This window comes from Mizuhopecten yessoensis, unplaced genomic scaffold (assembly GCF_002113885.1).
Source record: "Mizuhopecten yessoensis strain PY_sf001 unplaced genomic scaffold, ASM211388v2 scaffold8365, whole genome shotgun sequence".
Lineage (NCBI taxonomy): Eukaryota > Metazoa > Mollusca > Bivalvia > Pectinida > Pectinidae > Mizuhopecten > Mizuhopecten yessoensis.
The window spans coordinates 640532-661839 of record NW_018407511.1 but is presented as its reverse complement, the minus strand read 5'-3'; the positions used below and the strand labels follow the sequence as shown (position 1 = coordinate 661839).

General features: G+C 39.7%; 1 protein-coding gene across 4 annotated transcripts in view; it reads right to left on the bottom strand.

Moving 5' to 3' along the window:
* Positions 1-12079: 12079 nt before the first annotated feature.
* Positions 12080-21308, bottom strand: part of LOC110455753 (reticulon-1-A-like) — a 32626-nt gene continuing 23397 nt past the window's right edge. For all 4 annotated transcript variants that reach the window (XM_021506105.1, XM_021506106.1, XM_021506107.1 and 1 more), the window contains 5 exons: positions 19876-20014; positions 18344-18413; positions 17280-17326; positions 15796-15854; positions 12080-15600 (listed from right to left, as the gene is read on the bottom strand). In XM_021506105.1, coding sequence (XP_021361780.1) covers positions 15552-15600; positions 15796-15854; positions 17280-17326; positions 18344-18413; positions 19876-20014 — 364 coding nt within the window. In that variant the 3' untranslated portion in view covers positions 12080-15551. The remainder of the gene's footprint in view (positions 15601-15795; positions 15855-17279; positions 17327-18343; positions 18414-19875; positions 20015-21308) is intronic.

Genomic DNA, 21308 nt, shown 5'->3' with positions numbered 1-21308 from the left:
GGGTGAAACAACGCTCCAAGCCTCAACCATTCGTGAACGTTACGGCTAAAGTTACCGCTGAGGACTACGCCGCCCTAGGCTTCAAACTAATACGAGACACCAGCAACGTCTCAATACAGGCTATGGCTGACACGGGATGTCAGAGTTGCCTCGCTGGCTTGAAAGTAATCCGCCGCCTTGGTCTACGAGAATCAGAACTCATACCTGTAACGATGCAGATGCACACGGCTACATACGGTGGTATCAAAATTCTGGGGGCGACCATCCTTCACTTGATTGGTAAAGACAAGGCAGGACACACCAAGGAGACCAGACAGATGACATATGTCACAAGCTCAACAGACAAGATCTTCCTCTGAAGCTTGTGCTGCATTAGGTATTATCCACGATTCATTTCCAACCGTCGGAGCTCAAGTCCCTTCAGCTAGCATACATGTCGATGCTACTTTCTCCTTACTGGATCACCAAGACAAAGCATGCGATTGTCCTACACGCCAACTGCCACCACCGCCTCCGACAAAACTGCCTTTCCCTGCTACAACGGAAAACGTTGGTCACTTAAAAGGTTACCTTCTTGACCACTACAAGTCTAGCACATTCAACACATGTGAACACCAGACTTTACCACTCATGAATGGACCTCCCTTGAAGCTCATGGTGGACTCCAACGCGAAACCTGTCGCTCACCATACACCAGTACTCGTTCCAATCCACTGGCAGGGTGCAGTAAAGGCTGGACTAGACCAGGATGTTCGTTTGGGGGTTATTGAACCTGTTCCGGTTGGTGAGCCTGTCACTTGGTGCCATAGAATGGTTATTTGTGCGAAAAAGAATGGTACACCTCGGCGCACTGTTGACTTCCAACCCTTAAATGCACATGCCACTCGCGAGACTCATCACACCCCTTCGCCATTCCACCAAGCCCGGTCTATTCCACATGGAAAGAAGAAGACATTATTTGATGCATGGAACGGTTATCACAGTGTACCCATCTGCGAAGAGGACAGACACTTGACCACGTTCATTACTCCTTGAGGGAGGTACCGTTACAAAACTGCACCCCAATGCTACATTGCATCGGGCGACGGATACACCGGGCGCTATGACGAGCTTGTTTCGGACATCCCGAAAAAAAACAAATGTGTCGACGATGTCCTTTTATGGTCAGACACTGTTGAAGAAAGCTTCTTTCAGGCAGTCCAGTGGCTTGACATATGTGGCCGTAACGGTATAACGCTGAACCCTGACAAATTTGANTGGCAGGGTGCAGTAAAGGCTGGACTAGACCAGGATGTTCGTTTGGGGGTTATTGAACCTGTTCCGGTTGGTGAGCCTGTCACTTGGTGGCATAGAATGGTTATTTGTTCGAAAAAGAATGGTTACACCTCGGCGCACTGTTGACTTCCAACCCTTAAATGCACATGTCACTCGCGAGACTCATCACACCCCTTCGCCATTCCACCAAGCCCGGTCTATTCCACATGGAAAGAAGAAGACATTATTTGATGCATGGAACGGTTATCACAGTGTACCCATCTGCGAAGAGGACAGACACTTGACCACGTTCATTACTCCTTGAGGGAGGTACCGTTACAAAACTGCACCCCAAGGCTACATTGCATCGGGCGACGGATACACCAGGCGCTATGACGAGCTTGTTTCGGACATCCCCAACAAAACCAAATGTGTCGACGATGTTCTTTTATGGTCAGACACTGTTGAAGAAAGCTTCTTTCAGGCAGTCCAGTGGCTTGACATATGCGGCCGTAACGGTATAACGCTGAACCCTGACAAATTTGTATTTGCAGAGGACACACTCGAATTCGCTGGGTTTGAAATAACCAACGATAGTGTACGACCTTCACAGAAATACCTACGCGCCATCCTGGATTTTCCGACACCCAGGAACATCACAGATATGCGGTCATGGTTTGGACTAGTCAATCAGGTGTCGTATGCCTTCAGTGTGACTGAGAATATGCTTCCTTTCCGTCAGTTGCTCAAACCAGATTAACCGTTTCAGTGGACTGAAGATCTCCAACGACTTTTTGAGGAATCTAAAATTGTCATTGCCAACGAGATTGAGCAGGGTGTACGGATTTTCGACCCAAGTAAATTGACGTGTCTTGCGACAGACTGGTCAAAGACTGGCATTGGATTTTGGTTGCTACAGAAACACTGCGCTTGTGCTAATGAAAGCCTGCTATGCTGCCGTGATGGTTGGAAAGTTACACTCGTAGGTAGTCGGTTCACACATGCGGCAGAGACGCGTTACGCGCCGGTTGAGGGCGAGGCCCTGGCAGTAGCAGATGCCCTTGATAAAGCTCGACACTTCGTTCTTGGGTGCGACAACTTGATCATAGCTGTTGATCATAAGCCATTGTTGAAGTTATTTGGCGATAGATCACTGGAAATCATTCCTAACAACAGACTTCGTAACCTCAAGGAGAAAACACTACGATACCGTTTTCAAATGCTTCATGTGCCTGGCATACGACATCGTGCTGCGGATTGTATCTCCCGACATCCTATTGGTGAGCCTGAGAAACTTGTGCTCGAGGACGATATTGCAGCTCTGTCATTTTCTGCCGTCACATCGCCCACTTTGGTCTAATGAGTGGTCTACGCATGCCTTCATCAGGACTAGCATTTGTCGAGGAGCATGTCGTGGCATCAGCCTCTTCAACACTAGATGCGATCAATTTACGATCCGTCATCTGGGCAGCGCGTTAGAACCACTACTACCAGCGATGACAACATGCAGGCGTTAATCGCTCTGATAGAGGCCGGTATACCGGGAACCCGTCACGAGCTGCCTAGGCCACTGCAAGAATATTTCCCATTCTGCGACGACCTTCATACGGTTGATGGTGTAGTACTTTATAAAGACAGAATAGTCATTCCACCATCACTCCGGGAAGAAACCCTTGCCACTCTGCATTCGGCACATCAAGGGGTGACATCTATGACTTCAAGAGCTGACGCGTCAATTTTCTGGCCTGTTATCACGCCTGCCATCGCCTCCCTACGCGCAACTTGTAAAACACTGCAACCGTATTGCTCCATCTAACCCGAATGCACCACCGACGCCTTTGATAACTCCTGACTATCCATTCCAATGCGTGTGTGCAGATTTCTTCCACTACATGGGCTGTAATTACCTAGTGGTAGTTGATCGTTATTCCAACTGGCCAGTGGTGGAGAAAGCCTCTGATGCTTCCAATAGACTGTCTCCGAAGGACATTTGTTACCTTTGGTATCCCTGTTTAACTAGCATCAGATGGTGGACCCGAGTTCACTTCTGCGGCCACACGTCGATTTCTCAGGAACTGGGGCGTTCACCATAGACTGTCATCTGTAGCTTTTCCCCATAGTAAATGCCGTGTTGAAGTGGGAGTCAAAACAGTGAAGCGTCTGATCACTGGCAACACCTGTCCCAATGGCGACTTAAACACCGACGCATTCCAACGCGCTATTTTGCAGTATCGTAACACACCTGGCAGAGACACAAAACTATCCCCTGCTATGTGCGTGTTCGGTCGTCCTATACGAGACTTTATTCCTATACCACCCGGTCGGTACATTCCACACAACACTTGGCTGGAGACTTTAGCAGCTCGCGAGGAGGCGTTACGAAATCGTCACATACGAGAAAGTGAACGTTGGTCTGAACACACCAAACGCCTCTTACCTCTTGCAGTTGGAGATCATGTACGCATCCAAAATCAAATTGGTCCTCACCCCCTTAAATGGAACAAGACTGGAATCATTACCGAAGTTCGCCAGTTTGATCAATATGTAGTTCGGGTTGACGGATCTGGCCGTGTTACCTTACGCAACAGGAAATTCCTCAGGAAGTATATCCCAGTCGTTACACCACCAGCGCGCTACACAATTGACAATCAAATCGGACTCTCCAATCGTACGACGTCTCCTGCTTCTAACGGCCCAGACACCGTCGTCGGTGAAGAAAGCAACCCTCCCCGTAAGGATACGAGTCCTCCACCATCCACTCCGTTGACTACTAGAACCATATAACAACGTTCGCCTCGTTCATCATCTGATGTTGATCACCCTTCACCACCATTTGGTATTCGAGACATCTTCAGTCGACGTCATATAGCGTTTGATTCTACTGCAACTCCAGTGAGCAAAATCACCACACCCCCGGCAACGATGCCACCTATCTCGACACATACGCCACAAGCAGTGGTTCCGTCCCCTGCACCGATCCGGACTTCTGGGCGTGCCACAAAGAAACCAGGTTGGCATTCAGATTATAAAATATCCAAATAACAATTGACTTGTTTCTACTTGGAACATTTCCTAAGTGTTATATCTGTTGTACAACTTTTCACGGACACTCAGTGCTCCATTTTGTTTATTTTAGGACACTTTGTCGTACATTTCTTAGTAATTTTCATATTTCACATCAGTCTTTGTTCCTAGGACTAAGACGAGTGACCCTATTACTCGCGTGTACCAAAGACTTGGGGGAGATGGAGGATTGTATGTTATGATTAGTTTCTATACGTAATTCATGCTAATTATCATTGTGCAATTTACCACTACTTTGTGTCTTTTCAGACCGTGTTCATTGCTGAATAAACATATTTTAAAGTAAACGGAACAGAGTCCCATTTAGAATGTATTTTACTCAAATGGTGGATACATGCTGGCTGATGCTGCACAACCGGCAACCGACAAATCGGACGGAAATCACAAACATGAAGACAAGTATCACGTTCACGTATTAAAAGAGTCATGGATGTTAGATATAAGTACAGCGTAGTCATGTCACATTAGTCTACTACAGTGGCAGACCCAGGGGTGTTGCCCTAACACCCTTTTTTCTGTGTCCAAAAATAATTTGGACTTAGGTTTTTGAAGATTTTCTTCTTTTTCATATGTGATTTTCTTCTAATATCAACCATCCCGTGAACTTTGATTTTCTATGGCAAGCAGCAGTTTGAATATCTATATATGCCTAAGGGTGCAGTTTCCCAAACAAGGAGTCCACTAGTTATACTCAATATAACAATAGGGGATTAATCCTATTTTGTTTATATATTAGTAGGGTCTCCAGTCAGGTCAGTGGTGAAGGCTCACCGGACTGACTCTACCTAATCGTATTGTTCTAATGTCACGGTGTGATCACCCTGTCCGTTGAGAGAGGATAAACCATCTGTTGGAATTAGGTATATAGGTTAATTGTTATTTCAAAGGTAGAGTCCATTTCATGATAGATAAACCTGTATTTTCACCTGTGGTTTCATGTACACATGATCACCAGGAGTGATATATTATACCTGTTAAAAAATGTAAATTTCAAAAATTTCAAAGACAATAAAGCATCGACCTTAGCATCACGTTATCAGGTGAATGATAACCAATGTTAGCATAAACGCCTGGCATGTAATTTATCCTTTTCAACAGGTGTTGCCCTTGTACATATGCATGCATACAAATTCACAATAATCATAATTTGTATTTATGACAAAATAAATCAATATTTAATTGCCAAAATGCTCGCCTGAACTACATGCACATGAAAGGCATGACACAAGCATCAACATTTTAACCAAAAACCTACATTTTTACCATTGTTTCAGAGAATTTGTTAACACTCGCTCCGCTCGGCCATCATAAAATGTAAATACTCTATATTACAAATATAACCTGGAATAATACCGCAAACTCAGAAAACTATTCTATGCCTTATTGGATCTGTTTGACAATGGAAATAATGTCCGATAAATTCTAGCTTTCTACGCTTGGCAGTGCTTGAACAAGAACTCACCTCTTCACGTCTGGATTTTAGGGTCTCTGCAATTTTTAATGGCTGGAAATGCGGGGTGCAAGATGGAAAAATAGTTTGCCGGAAGCTCCGGGTCAATATCTCTGACTGTTGTATTACTATCTAACCATATAGTCTCCTTGATATGATAACCACTCGGGATGAAAATACATTATAGAACTTTAAATTAAATTAATTGTAAATTATACGTAAAAGGCTAAAACGAAGATGACGAGGTGAATGACCTTAGGTAATGTAAGACCGAGTTTCCTCTGACCCTGATAACACGCTCAGAAATTTTGACAGATAGATGTCTAGTGTGAGATCTATATGTCAAAATGTCTAAAGTCTGGTGTCAGGGCCAAAGGAAACTCGGGCCAAGGTAATGCATGTGTTATGCATGCACTTAATTACATATTTTGCTACCGAGTCTATACTGTATGGTTATAGAAATGGCAAGCATTATGCCACCATAATGACATTTATGTGGAATATATTGACATTATTCAAATCTGTAACTGGAATCGGCTTTTTACAGATATGATAAATATCCTCGCAGGGATCGTCTTTGTACATCAAGAACACAAATAGCTTGTTTCAATTTGTAATGTTCCCATCTATTAGAAATGTGATGTCACCCTCAAAAATCCAAGGTTACGCTCACTGACGGTCTCTGAAGTGCTCCTGATATAATGGGCGAGTCATTACAAAATCGAAGGCACACGGTTAGCTTTTTGAATGGTTTAGGCTTACATCTGTCCTTAGAAGATCACAAAAGAGCGACACCCGACTTCATAGCCGGTCAATTTGACCGTTATGTTGCCGCGCGATTATATTGGTTTAAATGAGAGGTCAAACTAGTTTACCTTTACAAAGTTAGGTGAACAAAGTATAAATGATATATCTAAGGGCTGTAGAGGACGTAAGAGAGCATAACCTGTGGACTTTCGTGGATGATTTGATGTACACTGATGACAATGTGAAATCCATCTAACCATGGTCTTAATGCAGTGGTGTTCTGTGCGTTTTTTGGCACAAGCCGTGACCGCTGTTAAGTTCGAAGTCCACACCCGTCACAAACGCGTTTCCGGGGGCGCAAGACGAACGGACTAGAATGTAAAACAATGGCTTCCCTGACAAGCAGATATGTGCTAACATGACTGAAACTGGAAGGTGTGACAAAATTGTTTTGTACAAGGTGAGCGTGGCCCCTCTTCTACATAAACCAGTCTTCATAAGAAAATAAATCAACATTTCTTAGATACATCTCCTAACACAAAATGCTTTTGGGATCAAATGTTCTGGCTATTGTATTTTTTCTATAATCCGAGGAAAGTTTAAACATCAGTGGTGCAAACATAGGAGGCAAACGTAGTTGGCTACCTTATGTTCAATGCCCTTTCACGACCTGATAGTCGTAAACATCTCCTATAGCTATCCTCCATTTTTGACGCTCTTGCTTAAGGTAGTTTTCACTAGGGTAAGAAACAAAACTACAACCTGGTATTGAGATACTCCTCACAATTAGATGAACAATTCACGCTGAAAATACGAACTCCGTTGCCACACGTCGTCTGTGTTATGATTCTCTGTATTTGTCCAGAGCCTAACGGCCTTCCATTTTAACCCGTATCCAACACGGGTTTTGAATATACCAGATCGTTGGACCCATAAAATCCTTTTTAGATAATGGTACAGTACATTCAGACTTTTGAAAATGTCGCACATATTTTTTAATTCTAGTTCTCCTGAAAGGTAGGACAGGTTCACTATAAAAAGTCACCTAATACATGTATAATGTAACTAACTGCGTGGTTGTATTGGGCAGTCCAGTTGATTGTGTTTGATAGACAGTCGACTAGTTAAGGAATGCTCCTACAACTGATTGTATGGGAACCTTGATTTTTCTCGAGCTAGACACTTTACCAGGAAATATTAATGGATTCATTTTTGACCTGGCATATACATGTACGAGGTATGTTTGACTGCTGTGTGCGTTGTACTTGGCTCTGGTGCTTTAAAGTAAGTACGCACCAGCAAGCAGTTTGTAAAGCTTTGGCGACGGCATTCCTGACTGCCAGACTACTCATACGTGCTAAGCTAAAGACGAGATGCACTACAGCACTCGTCATCTCCAGGATGTGTTATCCAAGGTTAATTTGACGAGGCGTGACCATGACGTCTTGTTTGGAGAGATGTTCAGGTTATCAAGTGCTGTTGCAAGGCTGAGATAGTTTTTGGATCTGACTGTTCATGTCAAATTGTCTGCGAGCAATGTCATACCCAGAAAAGAGAGACTTTGATACGTCTCCCAATAAATAGTCACACGGTTTACTTGCCAAGTAGGCACATCCTTGATCCCAGGGGAAAATCGATTTCCCTCTGGGACCGATGATGGCATCGGCAGGGAATTCTCTGAATTTAATTATATTGCAGAGTGTGCTATGTTTGATGGTTATCACATGATATACTTCAGAGCTTGTTTTTGATATTTTTCTATGTTCTCCAAATTTGTTGCTTTCATCTTTTCTGCCTTCAATCCATACAGCATTATTGGTTTTCCACAGTTGCATCAGGACTTTGAGAAAACATGCAACTCTACTATATCCATATAGGCCTGCTCCCATGTGATATGTTGTCCTTGTGGCTTGTTGAATCCTTTCTTCCAATATTTTACCGGATTTTTATTAATTGATGATCGGTGGAATCCAAGGTGTTTGTATGTTGTCACTACCGCCGACTGTTAGTTGTTGAAACTCGGGATGGGTTGGTGATCTCCGATAGTCGAATATTAAGAATGTAAGAATGTTCAGTAATGGGTTGATATTCATACTCTCTGCCGAAATCCCTGTCGTTCTGGAAAGCGTTCAGAAAATGATCCATCCCATTGTTACTTTCATAAGGAGTATACCCGAGAAAGGATGTCGTACAGATTTCTCAGCATTGAGTAAAGTGCCTTTGGGGGTCCTTGGGAGCAGCATGAAGTGTACTGCCTGTTTCTGAACGTTCTGCTATGCATTCAGTAAGTAACCGAACTGCATTGTTCGGTGGCGTCCTCTTGGAAAAGCACTTTTGCAACTTGATGATGTGGTTTTCCATTATTTCAGTGTTTCTCTTCAGGTGAAAATTTTAAACAATTTGTCAGTGATGCTGAATATCGTAATCCTGTGATATGAGTTTGGGTCGTTTAGGGGCTTGCCTTGACCATTGGAGTAATCCTGATGTAACTGGCGACGTTGATAATAGCTGGCTTTTGATAACTACATTCTGTGTCCCGACGGTTAGAAACCGATTGATCCACTTGAACAGTTTTCCAATGATACCATATTGATGGAGTCTACCAAGGAGTCTTTTGTACGGGCGCTGTAAAAAGTTATTGACAGATCAACAAGGATTGGATCAACCTGTTCACCATTTCCAAGACTCTTAGAGATGTCGTCTATAGTCGGGAATAATTGCTTCTCTTCTTCCTGAAGTCATGCTGGTAGTCGGATATGATGTCATGACGTTTGAGATTGACCATAAGATTACTATGGATGTTTGCTTAACCAGTGTGCTGCAGATTGGATGTTTGCTCCGTCAGTGTGCTGCAGATTGGATGTTTGCTCCGTCAGTATGCTGCAGATTGGATGTTTGCTCCGTCAGTGTGCTGAAGACTGGCTTTGGTGACACTTTTCGATAGTTACATGCCTTGGTCTCGTCTCCTTTCTTGATTATAGGGGTGATGTTACTTTCTTCTATCAATTCAATTCATTGTCGATAGATGGTAGAAAATATATTTATTAGCTTATGGGCGATATGGTATGGACATCTAGTTTTAGATGTCAGGCTTAACTTCATCAGGACCCAACCCTTTACCCCTACGAGGTTAAGAAGCAACTGAAGTCGCTCATGCAGGGTTGATGGTGATGGCTGGGCATCAATGGTTCGCTCATCCGAAAGCCATCTTTCTGCAGTGTCTATTATCTCAATATTAGCATAATTCAAGCCTCGTATTACCAAATTTGATAAGTGCTATCACATGTGTGTGTCCCCGTCTCAGGGTGAGCAGATTGTTTCTATAGCTGTTGTGGGTTTTCAGCACGTTTTTTTTGGATTTTGAATTTGTACATCAACCCGAGTCCTTCCTGTCCCGGATGACATCGTTTTGATGAAGGCGTGATGTTTGCAGTGTGATACTCTCTTGATATAACGAGTAATCCATGGTTGACTGACTGTAGCCGAGGTGATCTGGGGCTGTACTACCTCCACGAGATGGTTACAGTATTGTTTGAGGGCATTACAGGTCTTGTCGACCTGTTTTTTGGCGAGTACCCTTTAATGAAGTTGATCAGCGTAGTCCTGGATAAGTTTTTCGTTAACTTTGGCCAATAGGTGGATTATGTCTTGCATAGGGCGCTGATCGAGGGTCTTGACATTCGACACAACACGGTGGTCGCATAATCCTGTTAGGGTTTACACAAGTGTATCTATGAAGGACAGTCTGTCAGAATTTGTCCAGGATGTTATTACCGTGAGTTGGGAAGTCAATAGGCTGCTCAGGCTGCACCCATTTGATGTGGCGATGAAAAGATCATTTAACTGTTTTGAGCAACCCACTAATAGGGGCTTAGACTTATGCAATACGGTGAAATTCCCCACCCCATACATACATTTACTGAGAATGAAGAAATGAGCACAACCATTACAAGGATTGGCCCCAGAATCTAAGCCCTCCCCTTAATTTGATCAGACTTTTTTTTCTCTTCCAATGTTTAATTCTTAAATCTTTGCAGTAGGTTCTCCATATTAACCACCAAAATACTGTTAACGTGCCAAGACCTGTGAACGTTTTTTTACAGTTGCCAAAATGTTTAAACAATTAATGAACTCCAGCCATTTTTCTGTTTCCACATCAAGCTACACTGGATTTCCTTTTTATTACACCTGCTTCCCAAGTTTTGGTCAGCAACTCTCAAATTGTTCTTTGTGTTTTGATGTTTGCTGATCAAGAACTGCGAGGTGGGTGACTGGGTAGGTCTACTTAAGAGCCTAACATGACCATGTCTGGCTGTCAAGGCTCATACGGGACACCGTAACTGTTACTGGTGTTACCTGTATGCTCATGTGTTCAAGCTTTTGTATGCTTCGGGATAAAATGCCGATAATTTGTCTGCTAGGAAAAGCCTCTTCTGTTATACATGTACATTTCCCCAATGCAGTGAACATTTTAACAATAATAAATGGCGATGTTAGCCCTACTGTTTAGGTGTATGNTCAAAAAGGCATTGATTTGGTTTGGAGACTTGGGCTATGGAAAAAAGTTCAGAAAAGTAAATTAGCTGGGAAAATGTTCAAAGTCATTTTTAATTTATATGCAAATACTAAATCCTGCGCAAGCTACGCCAAATAGAGAGTCTAGTCAAACCCAGTGCTTTCGTTTTGTGACATCATAAAGAGGCTTACCGAGATTCTGGTAAAAAATTTCATTGGTCAAAGGTTGACACACCCATTTTTCGCCCAAAATTACATTAAATATTTTAACTCATTGTAAAATTACCTGTATATGCATTTCTGAAGTATCAATGTTTTCACTATTTACAAGAAAAAGTTAACAAAATGCTTCAAAAAGAATGATTTCATGTATTTTCATTGGATATTTTATAATAATTCATGAAGCTAACAAGGCTATATATTGATACAAGTCAAGCCAGATTACCTGAGTGAGAACTTGAAGGTGTTTTGAATGGTGTACAGGTAAAATCTTACTTGCTTTGCACGCTTTTTCAAACTTTAGACAGCCTTGTTGGCTTTGTGCTTAGTTATGATTTATTCAATTGAAGTATATGGCATTATTCTGGAGATTTGACACATTTTCTTACATTGTCTCGATAAAAGTGAATACACAGGTACTTCAGGAATGCCTGTGTAGGTAACCTGTTAATGGCGTTGACATAACGTCCGGAAGCGAAAGTAGAAATACTGCCCTCTGGTGGTGATAATGTTAGTGCACTGTGTTTGACCAGACTCTTGAATTACAAGTGATCAAGCGTCTGGTTGAATGAGACTATCCACCACTGGGTCGCAGGTTCGAGGCCTACCTGGGGCAGATGCCAGGTACTGTTCGTAGGTTTGTGTTTTTTCTCAGGGAACTCCTGCTGTCCTCCAACACCAAAACCTGGCACGTCCTTCAATGACCATAGCTGTTAATGGGACGTAAAACACAAACAAACCAAACCAAGCTCAGTTGTAATAGTATAACCTTTTAGGTGTCCGACTTACAGAGAACTAAGACACTTGGTATAACATTCACTTTTAATTAAAGATGAACTGTATTGACTCCAGTCACAAGCTATCATTATCTTGTACAAATTAAAGCTTACAGTTGTAAGCCTGGCATTACAGGAGTTAACAAAGTATCACAATATTGCATAAACACTAGAATACAGGTAACATCGTACAGTAGGACTGGTTAATAGTAGTCAATGGAAGCAACACATACAGAATTGGTAGCAAACGGCACACTTTCAGTCAAAAATGTGTGACACACAAAACCACTATTAAGAAAACAATGTGGGATACACTTGGTGCATTTGGAATAGAACCAGAAATATTCACGGTCTGGCATGGGTCGATTTGTTAAAATATCATCAAAATATCTTCATCAACAAAAATACTTCAGACCATATCAACCAAACCAAGTTATTAGAAACATCTCAAAATATTTTTTGTTTTTGTTCATATGCGTACGATGAATTTTTCAAGATGAAAGCTTTTCCAAGTCTCAACATGACTTTTTAAGTAGTGGCAATGGAAGAAGGGGAAATACAAATGTCAGATCATTTCCAACTTTGACTGATTAATTCTACGTGCGTAAATAAATTCTTGCAAAAAAGGAGATCTGCCTTTATATCATAGTCATATATCATTAATTGGCTTAAATAGCTCAGAACAACTTTTGCATTTTTTTAAAGAAAGACAGTTTCTTTAGTGCATACAAATTTCTTTGCACATTTCCATAGAAGCGAAAAGGGAAAGTTTTATTCTAATGTTAAGACAAAACAGATAACAAATATCCTACGAAAAGGCCACTTGTGTTATTCTTGTCTTGAAACAAACGTAAATGTAAATGTCACCAATTTTGAGTTTCTAGTATTTCATTGTTCATGGTTACAAGGGAAGGAGGTCCATGGGCCCTGTATAGCTCACCAATTTCTTTCGTTATCCGAGCCAAAAATGTTAAAAGTTGAAATGTTTCTGCTTAATTAAAGCTGTAATGGCCATCTCAGATTTCTTATTAATGAAAGGAATTCAAAAGCAACACTTGGTTAAAGGCACCGACAGAAACATCTGAATGTTGGAATAAAATGAATACCTAGGAATTGAAAATTAATATTTTCTCACCAAATCAGAATTTAGAATAACCCCAAAATGTATAAGCACCTGTTCAGGACCATGAGTGCATTATTCAGATAAAGTAGGGATGATGCGCCACAGCATTAGCTCAGAGGGCTCCTAGAGACAGGTGAGCTAAAAAAAATATATTCATTTAAGAGATATCCAAATGTCATGTTACACATAGTTATATCATTACAATACTGCAATATTCTGACAACAAAATTGTACAATCCTCACATCACCTACAGAACGCACTACAGCAAACACCAATATGTGGACAAACACAGGCGAAATGAATGATCAGGCGATCACAAATTACACTTTACTCACAAGTGTTCATGATTGTTAGTAAACTTGTGGAGGTTAACAGAAAAGCATAACCATGGTCAAAACCTACCAATGATTTTTTTCTTGTTTTTCATCACGGTTTTAATGAGAAAATTTCCACCATGAAATATTAATGAATTTCCAAATAGAGAGGAAAAAAGAAAGAAAGAGACAGAAAGAGAGAGAGAGATCATTGCATTAACAAATAATTACAGTAAAACCTTACTAGACCAACATCAAGTTGGCCGAGACAATAGGCTGGCTTCTACTCTGTCAGCAAGTAAAGGTCCATAACTATTATAATAATTAATGTTTAATAATTTAAAAGTTACTATATGAACACAATATTCTTAATTTGTACACAATGGAAAATTTCTCATAATAGATGTATATACATATAAAAGTTTGTGTAATGATGTTTAAATAAATGGCCAGACAAGTACACAAAACAACACTCAGGATATGGGATACATAATATGGACCCAGTTACATTTTCCATGTTTACTGTATTCTTTAATGTAAATGATGTATGCTAGCTTAACGGGACACTACTGGATTCCCTCCCTTTGGGACACTACTTGCAGTTTTAGGGTGACTTGGGCTGAAAGCATCGACAGTAAATATAATGTAATTTTTTGCACTAACATCTGTTTGGTAGTGTTGTTAATGACATGAGAATTGCTCTCAGTGGTCATTAACTAAATTTACAGATTCACCTTGATTACCTCCCTCTGGTGGCAGATTACAATATATTAACTCTGAAATCCCATTCTGTTCCTAGATAATTTCTTATTATTATTGTCATTTAAGTATTATTTCTATAGTACCTTGGGTATTTGATTACTAAATGACACAATGGCCAAAAATTATTCTGTCTATATGTTATCTCTTTGAGAATAAATATATGTACTGTACAAAGTTGTCTAAAACACTTTACCCTGAACAACATCTGCTTAAGTATGAGGAGACAGCCCTTTCAACAGAATTACATGTTTTCTGGGTATATCGGAGATAAAAAACATTGCAAAACACTTACACGTGTCTGGACAGTTGCGAGACAAAAGAATACTGATACCAGCTAGTGACACTGAAGTCCTACCCAACCACACATGACGATGAGATGGGGATGTGTTGTTGTGGTGGTGGTGGTGATGGTTCTTTCTATGTTGTTCACGATTAGGATGACATTCAAAAGCAAAATATAAAGGAAAAAGATGGGGGGGAAAACCCATAATTCTGATTAACACACACACTTACCAGTGAGGAAATTGTTAACGAAAAACTTTGTACATCCAAGGTTTAACTTCCTCCCGGTTTTATTTTCGCATTTCATATTTCTGAAGAACAATGTTTTGTATTCCAAATTTCTCTGGTCAGCATTTTGTATTTCATTTCACTTCAAATTTGCATACCAAGAATCATGCTTTGTATGGACTAGACACGTCCACACACTCAAAAAATACAAAGTGTGAAGTGTTTACTGACAAATTAACCCTGTACGTTACACACACATTGACAAACACCAGCTTGTCACCTGTGTGTCGAGTTTTCACTGTATCACAAACACATATAATGTGGAATATCTACAGATGACAGCGTTGATTTCATGTTTTTTCAAATAGCGTCTATGATTGTTCTAATATCTATATACATACAAAAAAGCTACGGATATTATTGGAAGAATGCTCCAAGGTCTTATTAAATGTACAATTTAAGTAGTGTATTCCTGTTTCACGTCAAACCCACCACAAGAGCAAGGTAAACTAGGCTGTAAATATCTGAAGTTCCACACTAGATGTGTTTGTATCGTTCTAAACAGTGAATCCAAATTAAGACATTTACATCAACTTTTTCCCAAGGAAAATGATGTTCTGTTTCCGTTGCTCCTGGTTATCACACAGCAGTGACATATCTTATACTCTTGTCCAATTGTCAGGGTGACCACACCTGTGTCTGTGTATATTGTGGAGCACAGTCTTAATCTTGAAATATAATTTTCTATAATGGAAAAATTGTATATGTAACTAAAGCATGTGCTGGTCTGTACTTCCTACTGTGCCTTCTCTTTCCTCTTCAAGAACGGTACTTTGGTCTGCACTCTGAAAAATATACAACAAAGCATGGTTACCATAGTAATTTGTATATCATCCTAATTTTGTTGTACATGTGTAACATAATAATTCTGTTGTACACATATATTAACCTGAACACTGTGGTACAAATGTGAAAGATATATCAAACAGAAGAACAATGTCATTTTTATGCGACATCAGTTAGATATGTCCCTAACTTACTGTTTCATTACACCATCCACTTGGCAGCACACCATGTTGAAGTAGTTATCAATCTGGACCTGCGAGAGGAAACATAAATCACAGTCAGTCCCATTTATGCAAAAAACAACAACATTATTTTAAAACCATCAATGGCATCTTTAATTCTCATTGTAATAAAGTGAAACACAAGAAAGTGTTCTTTTGATTGTGTGACACTTGACATCTTTATGAGAACAGTATTCTACCCAATAGTTTCAAAACTGTGACCTCTAAAAGAGAAAGATAATGACATCCCAAAATGGCTTTTATATGATGTCACAAAAAAATTCAAGCCAATATGATGAGACATATGTAAATCCTTATACCATTGTATGGCCTTATGAGATTTCTCAGTCTTAAAATTTCTCTTCAGATCAGGGAAATGATCAGCTCAGATCCAACTTATCAAATGAATAAACGTTTACAGCAGGAAGTCAAAAATTAGTGGGGGAAAGACCTGTGAATTACTTCTTATCGTTGAAAAGCATATTTCTGGAGCAAAGGATTTTTCTTCAATAGCCTGAGGACCTGTATTCATCCCACTGATCTGTTACATGTTACTGAACTGATTTAAGGAATGTTCTTTAACCTTTGGCACATGGACCCGATAATGTTATATGACCTGGGCCCCTTTGGCGGGTCTAGTTCAACCAGCATGTCTGTTTGTTAACGTAACATTTTCGGGTATAAATCCTGGCAGACATGCAAATATTTATGCAGAACTGGCAAGGCTTTGTCAAGGCTCGCCTGAAAGCAGCTCAGATTGCTAGGTCCGATCTTATTTCATAAACGAACAACTCTGGTCCATTCACGACTTCGGCCAAGCAGTCTGGTCATGCAAAGTAAATTTATGAAGTTTTATAATGAATTTATGAGCTGATTACCAGTCAGACGAAGTGTTATTGGATGGACAGAATGATTAATGAACAGACTAATTTCTATATCCCCACTAACTTTGTATTGATAATGATATGTGAACATCTAACACACACAAAATTGGTTTATTTACATCTACAAGATTTTGTGTAGTAATGAAAAATAGCCGAGAACACTGACATGCAAATAGCCCTTCAAAAAGACTTATTGCCAGTTGTTGTTTCAGATGAAATCATTAGATCATAGAATGTAGGAATAGTTTAGCAATTGTCACTAGTTGGAAATGTTAAATTTATGGGTCTGAAGTCTTGAGTCTGCCTCGTAAATTAGGAGCGTTGGCAAGTATGTAACACTTCCTAGAAATACACAATGTTCCGTCCAGTACCTCTTGAGAAATCGTGATAGCAAAATTTGTTTAAGGACAGATTAAAATGACAGACCACAGAACACAACCCTCCCTACCCAAACCCCAAACTTCGTAGAAGGGAAATAATGGATTGGAGCTTACTTTTTAACAAGTGTTGTGTAAATACAGCAATAAAGACAGGAAACACAGCTCTATGATGATTTCATAAAATCATACTCACCTTGTAAGTCTCATAAAATTTAGGTAGCGTAAAGACAGACACAACAGCTGTAAAGAAATAAAATGTTAAGAGATAATTAAATCATTCTATACATAAAGCACTAGAAAACAGGCCAGCAAGGACATATGCTTAACGGTATATTTCACCAATAATCGCCAATCAGAAACCACATCGACAACTTTGGATTTTGGAATATTTGTAATAAAGCATTACACATGCATGTCATCTGGTACAAAAGCAGACCCTCTGAACAGAAGTTGTATCCCAAAATGTCCTGGCTAATTAGAAGCACTGGTGGCCATCTTGTATTATTGGATCAGCATAATGTGTTCTTATTCACCATTTAAATATCCATTAAGTACCATTTACCACTAATAATAAACAAAATCTTAACAATACAGCAAAGGTTATAGGCTAAGCCATACATTAACAGTCTACACTGACATTCACTCAATAAAATTGTTCCTTGAACTTTTTAAACCTCTACTGCACATCTACGTACAGTATAAAAGTGCATCACTATGTATCATAAATTGCAAAGAGACAATTTGCTTTAGTTAAATTGGTCCTATTAAAAAGTAAGAGAAGAAACATTTTGTTTTATTGCTGCCATAGCTTGGAGAGTTGGAGACAATGAACTTTTTACCAAGACCCCACAACAATCGGTTACAGAGCATTGTTTTTGTCATGGTCCCTCTCTGTATTTGTAAGGCAGATTTAATATCTCCATTAGATTAATAGTTTATAATTTAAGGAAATTCACATAATTGTATATAATCTTGTTTCAACAAAATTTGATTTACATAGAACAGAGACATGTGATATCTCTGAATTTGGGATGGACAGATGACAAAATGTTCCAAATAAATATTAAAGGTAATGGAACGGACAAGTATTCTCAAGTTTAATAAATGCATTGTATATTTTGACATACAATTTTAAATGGGAGAATATGTGATATGATTTGAATGGATCTTTATATTCAACTTGTCATTCTACTATGGTCAATTCTTTGATGCTTATTTATTCGTTGAGTCAGAGTTTGTTACTAATTGGAATATTACCGAGGATGATCAGTGTCATTCCATTGAACCAGGCTCCAGTGTAGGTAAGCACCCACAGCAACAGGGCAAACTGAAAATAGAAACAACAAAAAAGTAAAAAAACAGCTCAATGTTTTTGAAATTGGATTATATTTTGCTGCCTTTCCTATACTACATCCATGTAATGAGCCCTTCAACAACCTTCATGCCAAATATCAGCATCTTAGTACAAATACTGAAGGTAATTATACATTGATAAATGTCAATACTTATGCCCAAACTTTAACTGTGAAAAGCAAATGCCAACACTGACACTGTGGTGACTACACGAGTTCCCCTTTTTGTAACCTAGGGTACATTCACATATCCGGTTGAAATGGTTGAACCTGTAAAGAAAACGACAGGCACAGATCTGAACCGAGGCTGACCTCAGGAAAATTTGGCACGAGTAGATTGAGGGGTCGTGACGTACCTGATCGAAACTAAAATGCTGACTATTGCTAGTTTGCGTGTTCTTTCTAAAACAATGTCAAGCGACATGCAGTTTTTAAGATACGCTATGTAATTCAGCGGACACATGAAAAAAGGGCATAATATTCTTGATACATTGTTTTTTATTCTCGTAACTCATTTTTAGCTCTGCTTATAGAACAGTCCAAGCGCGTTCCGTTTATCGTGGAAAATTTCTGCGCCACACGTACTGTTTGAACCGGTATAAGCGAATGTAGCCAAGGTCATCAATAAGACCCAACTTGTAACAAACATCTCAAGTGTTGAATTTTACTCCACTTTAAGAATACTTTTTTATTTAACCTTGCTTGTTGACCCGAGATGTTCAAACAGATGCTACACCACAGCATGCCAAACATTTTCAAAATGAGTCGGATATATGGAAAGTCAACAGACAAATTGCACAAACTATAGCTAATTCCGTGAATATATATTTAAATAGGCATTCATCAAATTGACAATTAATTTAGCCTGACACATGCAAGCATGAATGTGCACACTAAATATGGTTGAACTTAAGTAATTTTAGGGGAGTAATGGTACAGAAACCAAGCATTACCGTTGAACAGACAAACAGACACACCTAAACTAATATCCATTTCTCTGAAAGTGGGAGACGAATATCAGCTGATTACAGCCCTTATCATAATAGTAACTAATTGGACAGAACATCTTTGCCATCTTGAAACTTAAACTTAAATCTGTCACCCAACATTAAGTATGCCCCCTATGCTACACTTGGACAAAGTATGAACAATGCAAGAGCTGAATGTGACACGCCCTCCTGTGATGATACTTTCATCAGTGGAATTTTGCCAAAAAAACTCCAGCAGACCAACCATAGTTCACTGGTAGGAAGTTCAAAAGATCAGCAGATTTGATTTTTAGGAGTTAGTTTGCAATTTGAATGCACACAGCAATTAAATTTCATTCTCAAGCCGAAATGTTTAAATAAAGATTATGATTTCCTACTTTTAACTGTACTATAACAACAGCTGAATGCAGCTCTAAAATGATGGTATATTATTATCTGAAGTGTTTACCTTGATGGAATCAATAAGGTCCTCAATGAGGAAAAGTCGGCGCAGCTCCCGAGAGGTGTTGTTGACGTGTTTTGTGATATTCTTGAGGGCCATCTGGGCCTTGTCCTCAGGCACATCAATATCCAGGTCCAGGTACACTCTGCAACATACAACACATAGGTAAAAAGTTTGTTTTTTCTTGTGATACAATACTTACCTGTACCCACATCTTTCATATAAGGTCGTTTTTGTGATATGATACTATCAGATTTTTACCAGTTATGAGCCTAGATGACCTGTACACAACTAGTGGCCTAATGGGCCTGTATTGCTCACCTGTTAATGTTGTTGGGAAATGTATACATCTAGTTAAAGTTTATCTAAAGGACTAGATGTGTCTGTAAAAGTGATAATATGAGTTCACACTTTGACCTTCGCTGTTTTTTAGTCAAGTTTTGGCCCATTAACACATTCCAAATCTCAAAATTTCAAATTGCTTACACAGTGCTTTCTGATCTTCCCTAACCAAAATTCAGCTGAGTACAGGACTAAAGTATACAAAGATTTGAGTACGGAACTAAGGTACACACCAATCTGAGTACAGGACTTAGCTATACACTGATCTGGGTATGACACATAGGTGTACACCAATCTGAGTATGACACTTAGGTAAACACCAATCCCAAGTATGACACTTAGGTATACACCAATCTGAGTATGACACTTAGGTGTATACCAATCCAAGTGACACTTGGGTATACATCTCAGTACGGGACTTAGGTATACCAATCTGAGTATAGGACGTAGGTATACACCAATCTCAAATCTGCTCGACGCACATAGCGGGTAGGGTCAAAGGTTTATTAAATAGGTGAAATTCTTATCTTTATGGGTGTGGGATTTACCAGACAGGTGAGATAATAACCTGTCTGAGGGTTTATATCTTACAGGAGAGGGTTCAGGTTTACCCGCCATGAGAAATTTACCTGAATGAATGCAGGTTAATCTCGATGGTTTTTGGTTTTAACCCCCCAGATGAGAGAAGTTCAGTCAAATGAATATCTTTGTGGGATTGACAGACAAAAATAATGTTTTACCTGTACGAGTGTGGGTTTACCTAAAACAAGAGGCCCAAGGGCCTTAGCGGTCACCTGAGTTATATCATAGGTACTGGTAGCTATATTCAGCATGTAAACTAAGTGAAATACAATACTTGTCATGTCATCAAAGGATAAGAATTTGAAAATATTGGTAAATGTTCCCTTTGGGGCCCCGCCCTAGCCCCTGGGGATGGGGCAGGAATCCCAATTTTCCAAAGTAATACTCTCATTCACCAAAGATGATTCTGACTAAGTTTGAGTAATTTTCTGCTGAAAATGGATAAAATATATACCCAAAAGTGTTATTTCCCTATATAAACTATAGTAAACTTTACCCCCTCCCCAAGGGAGAAC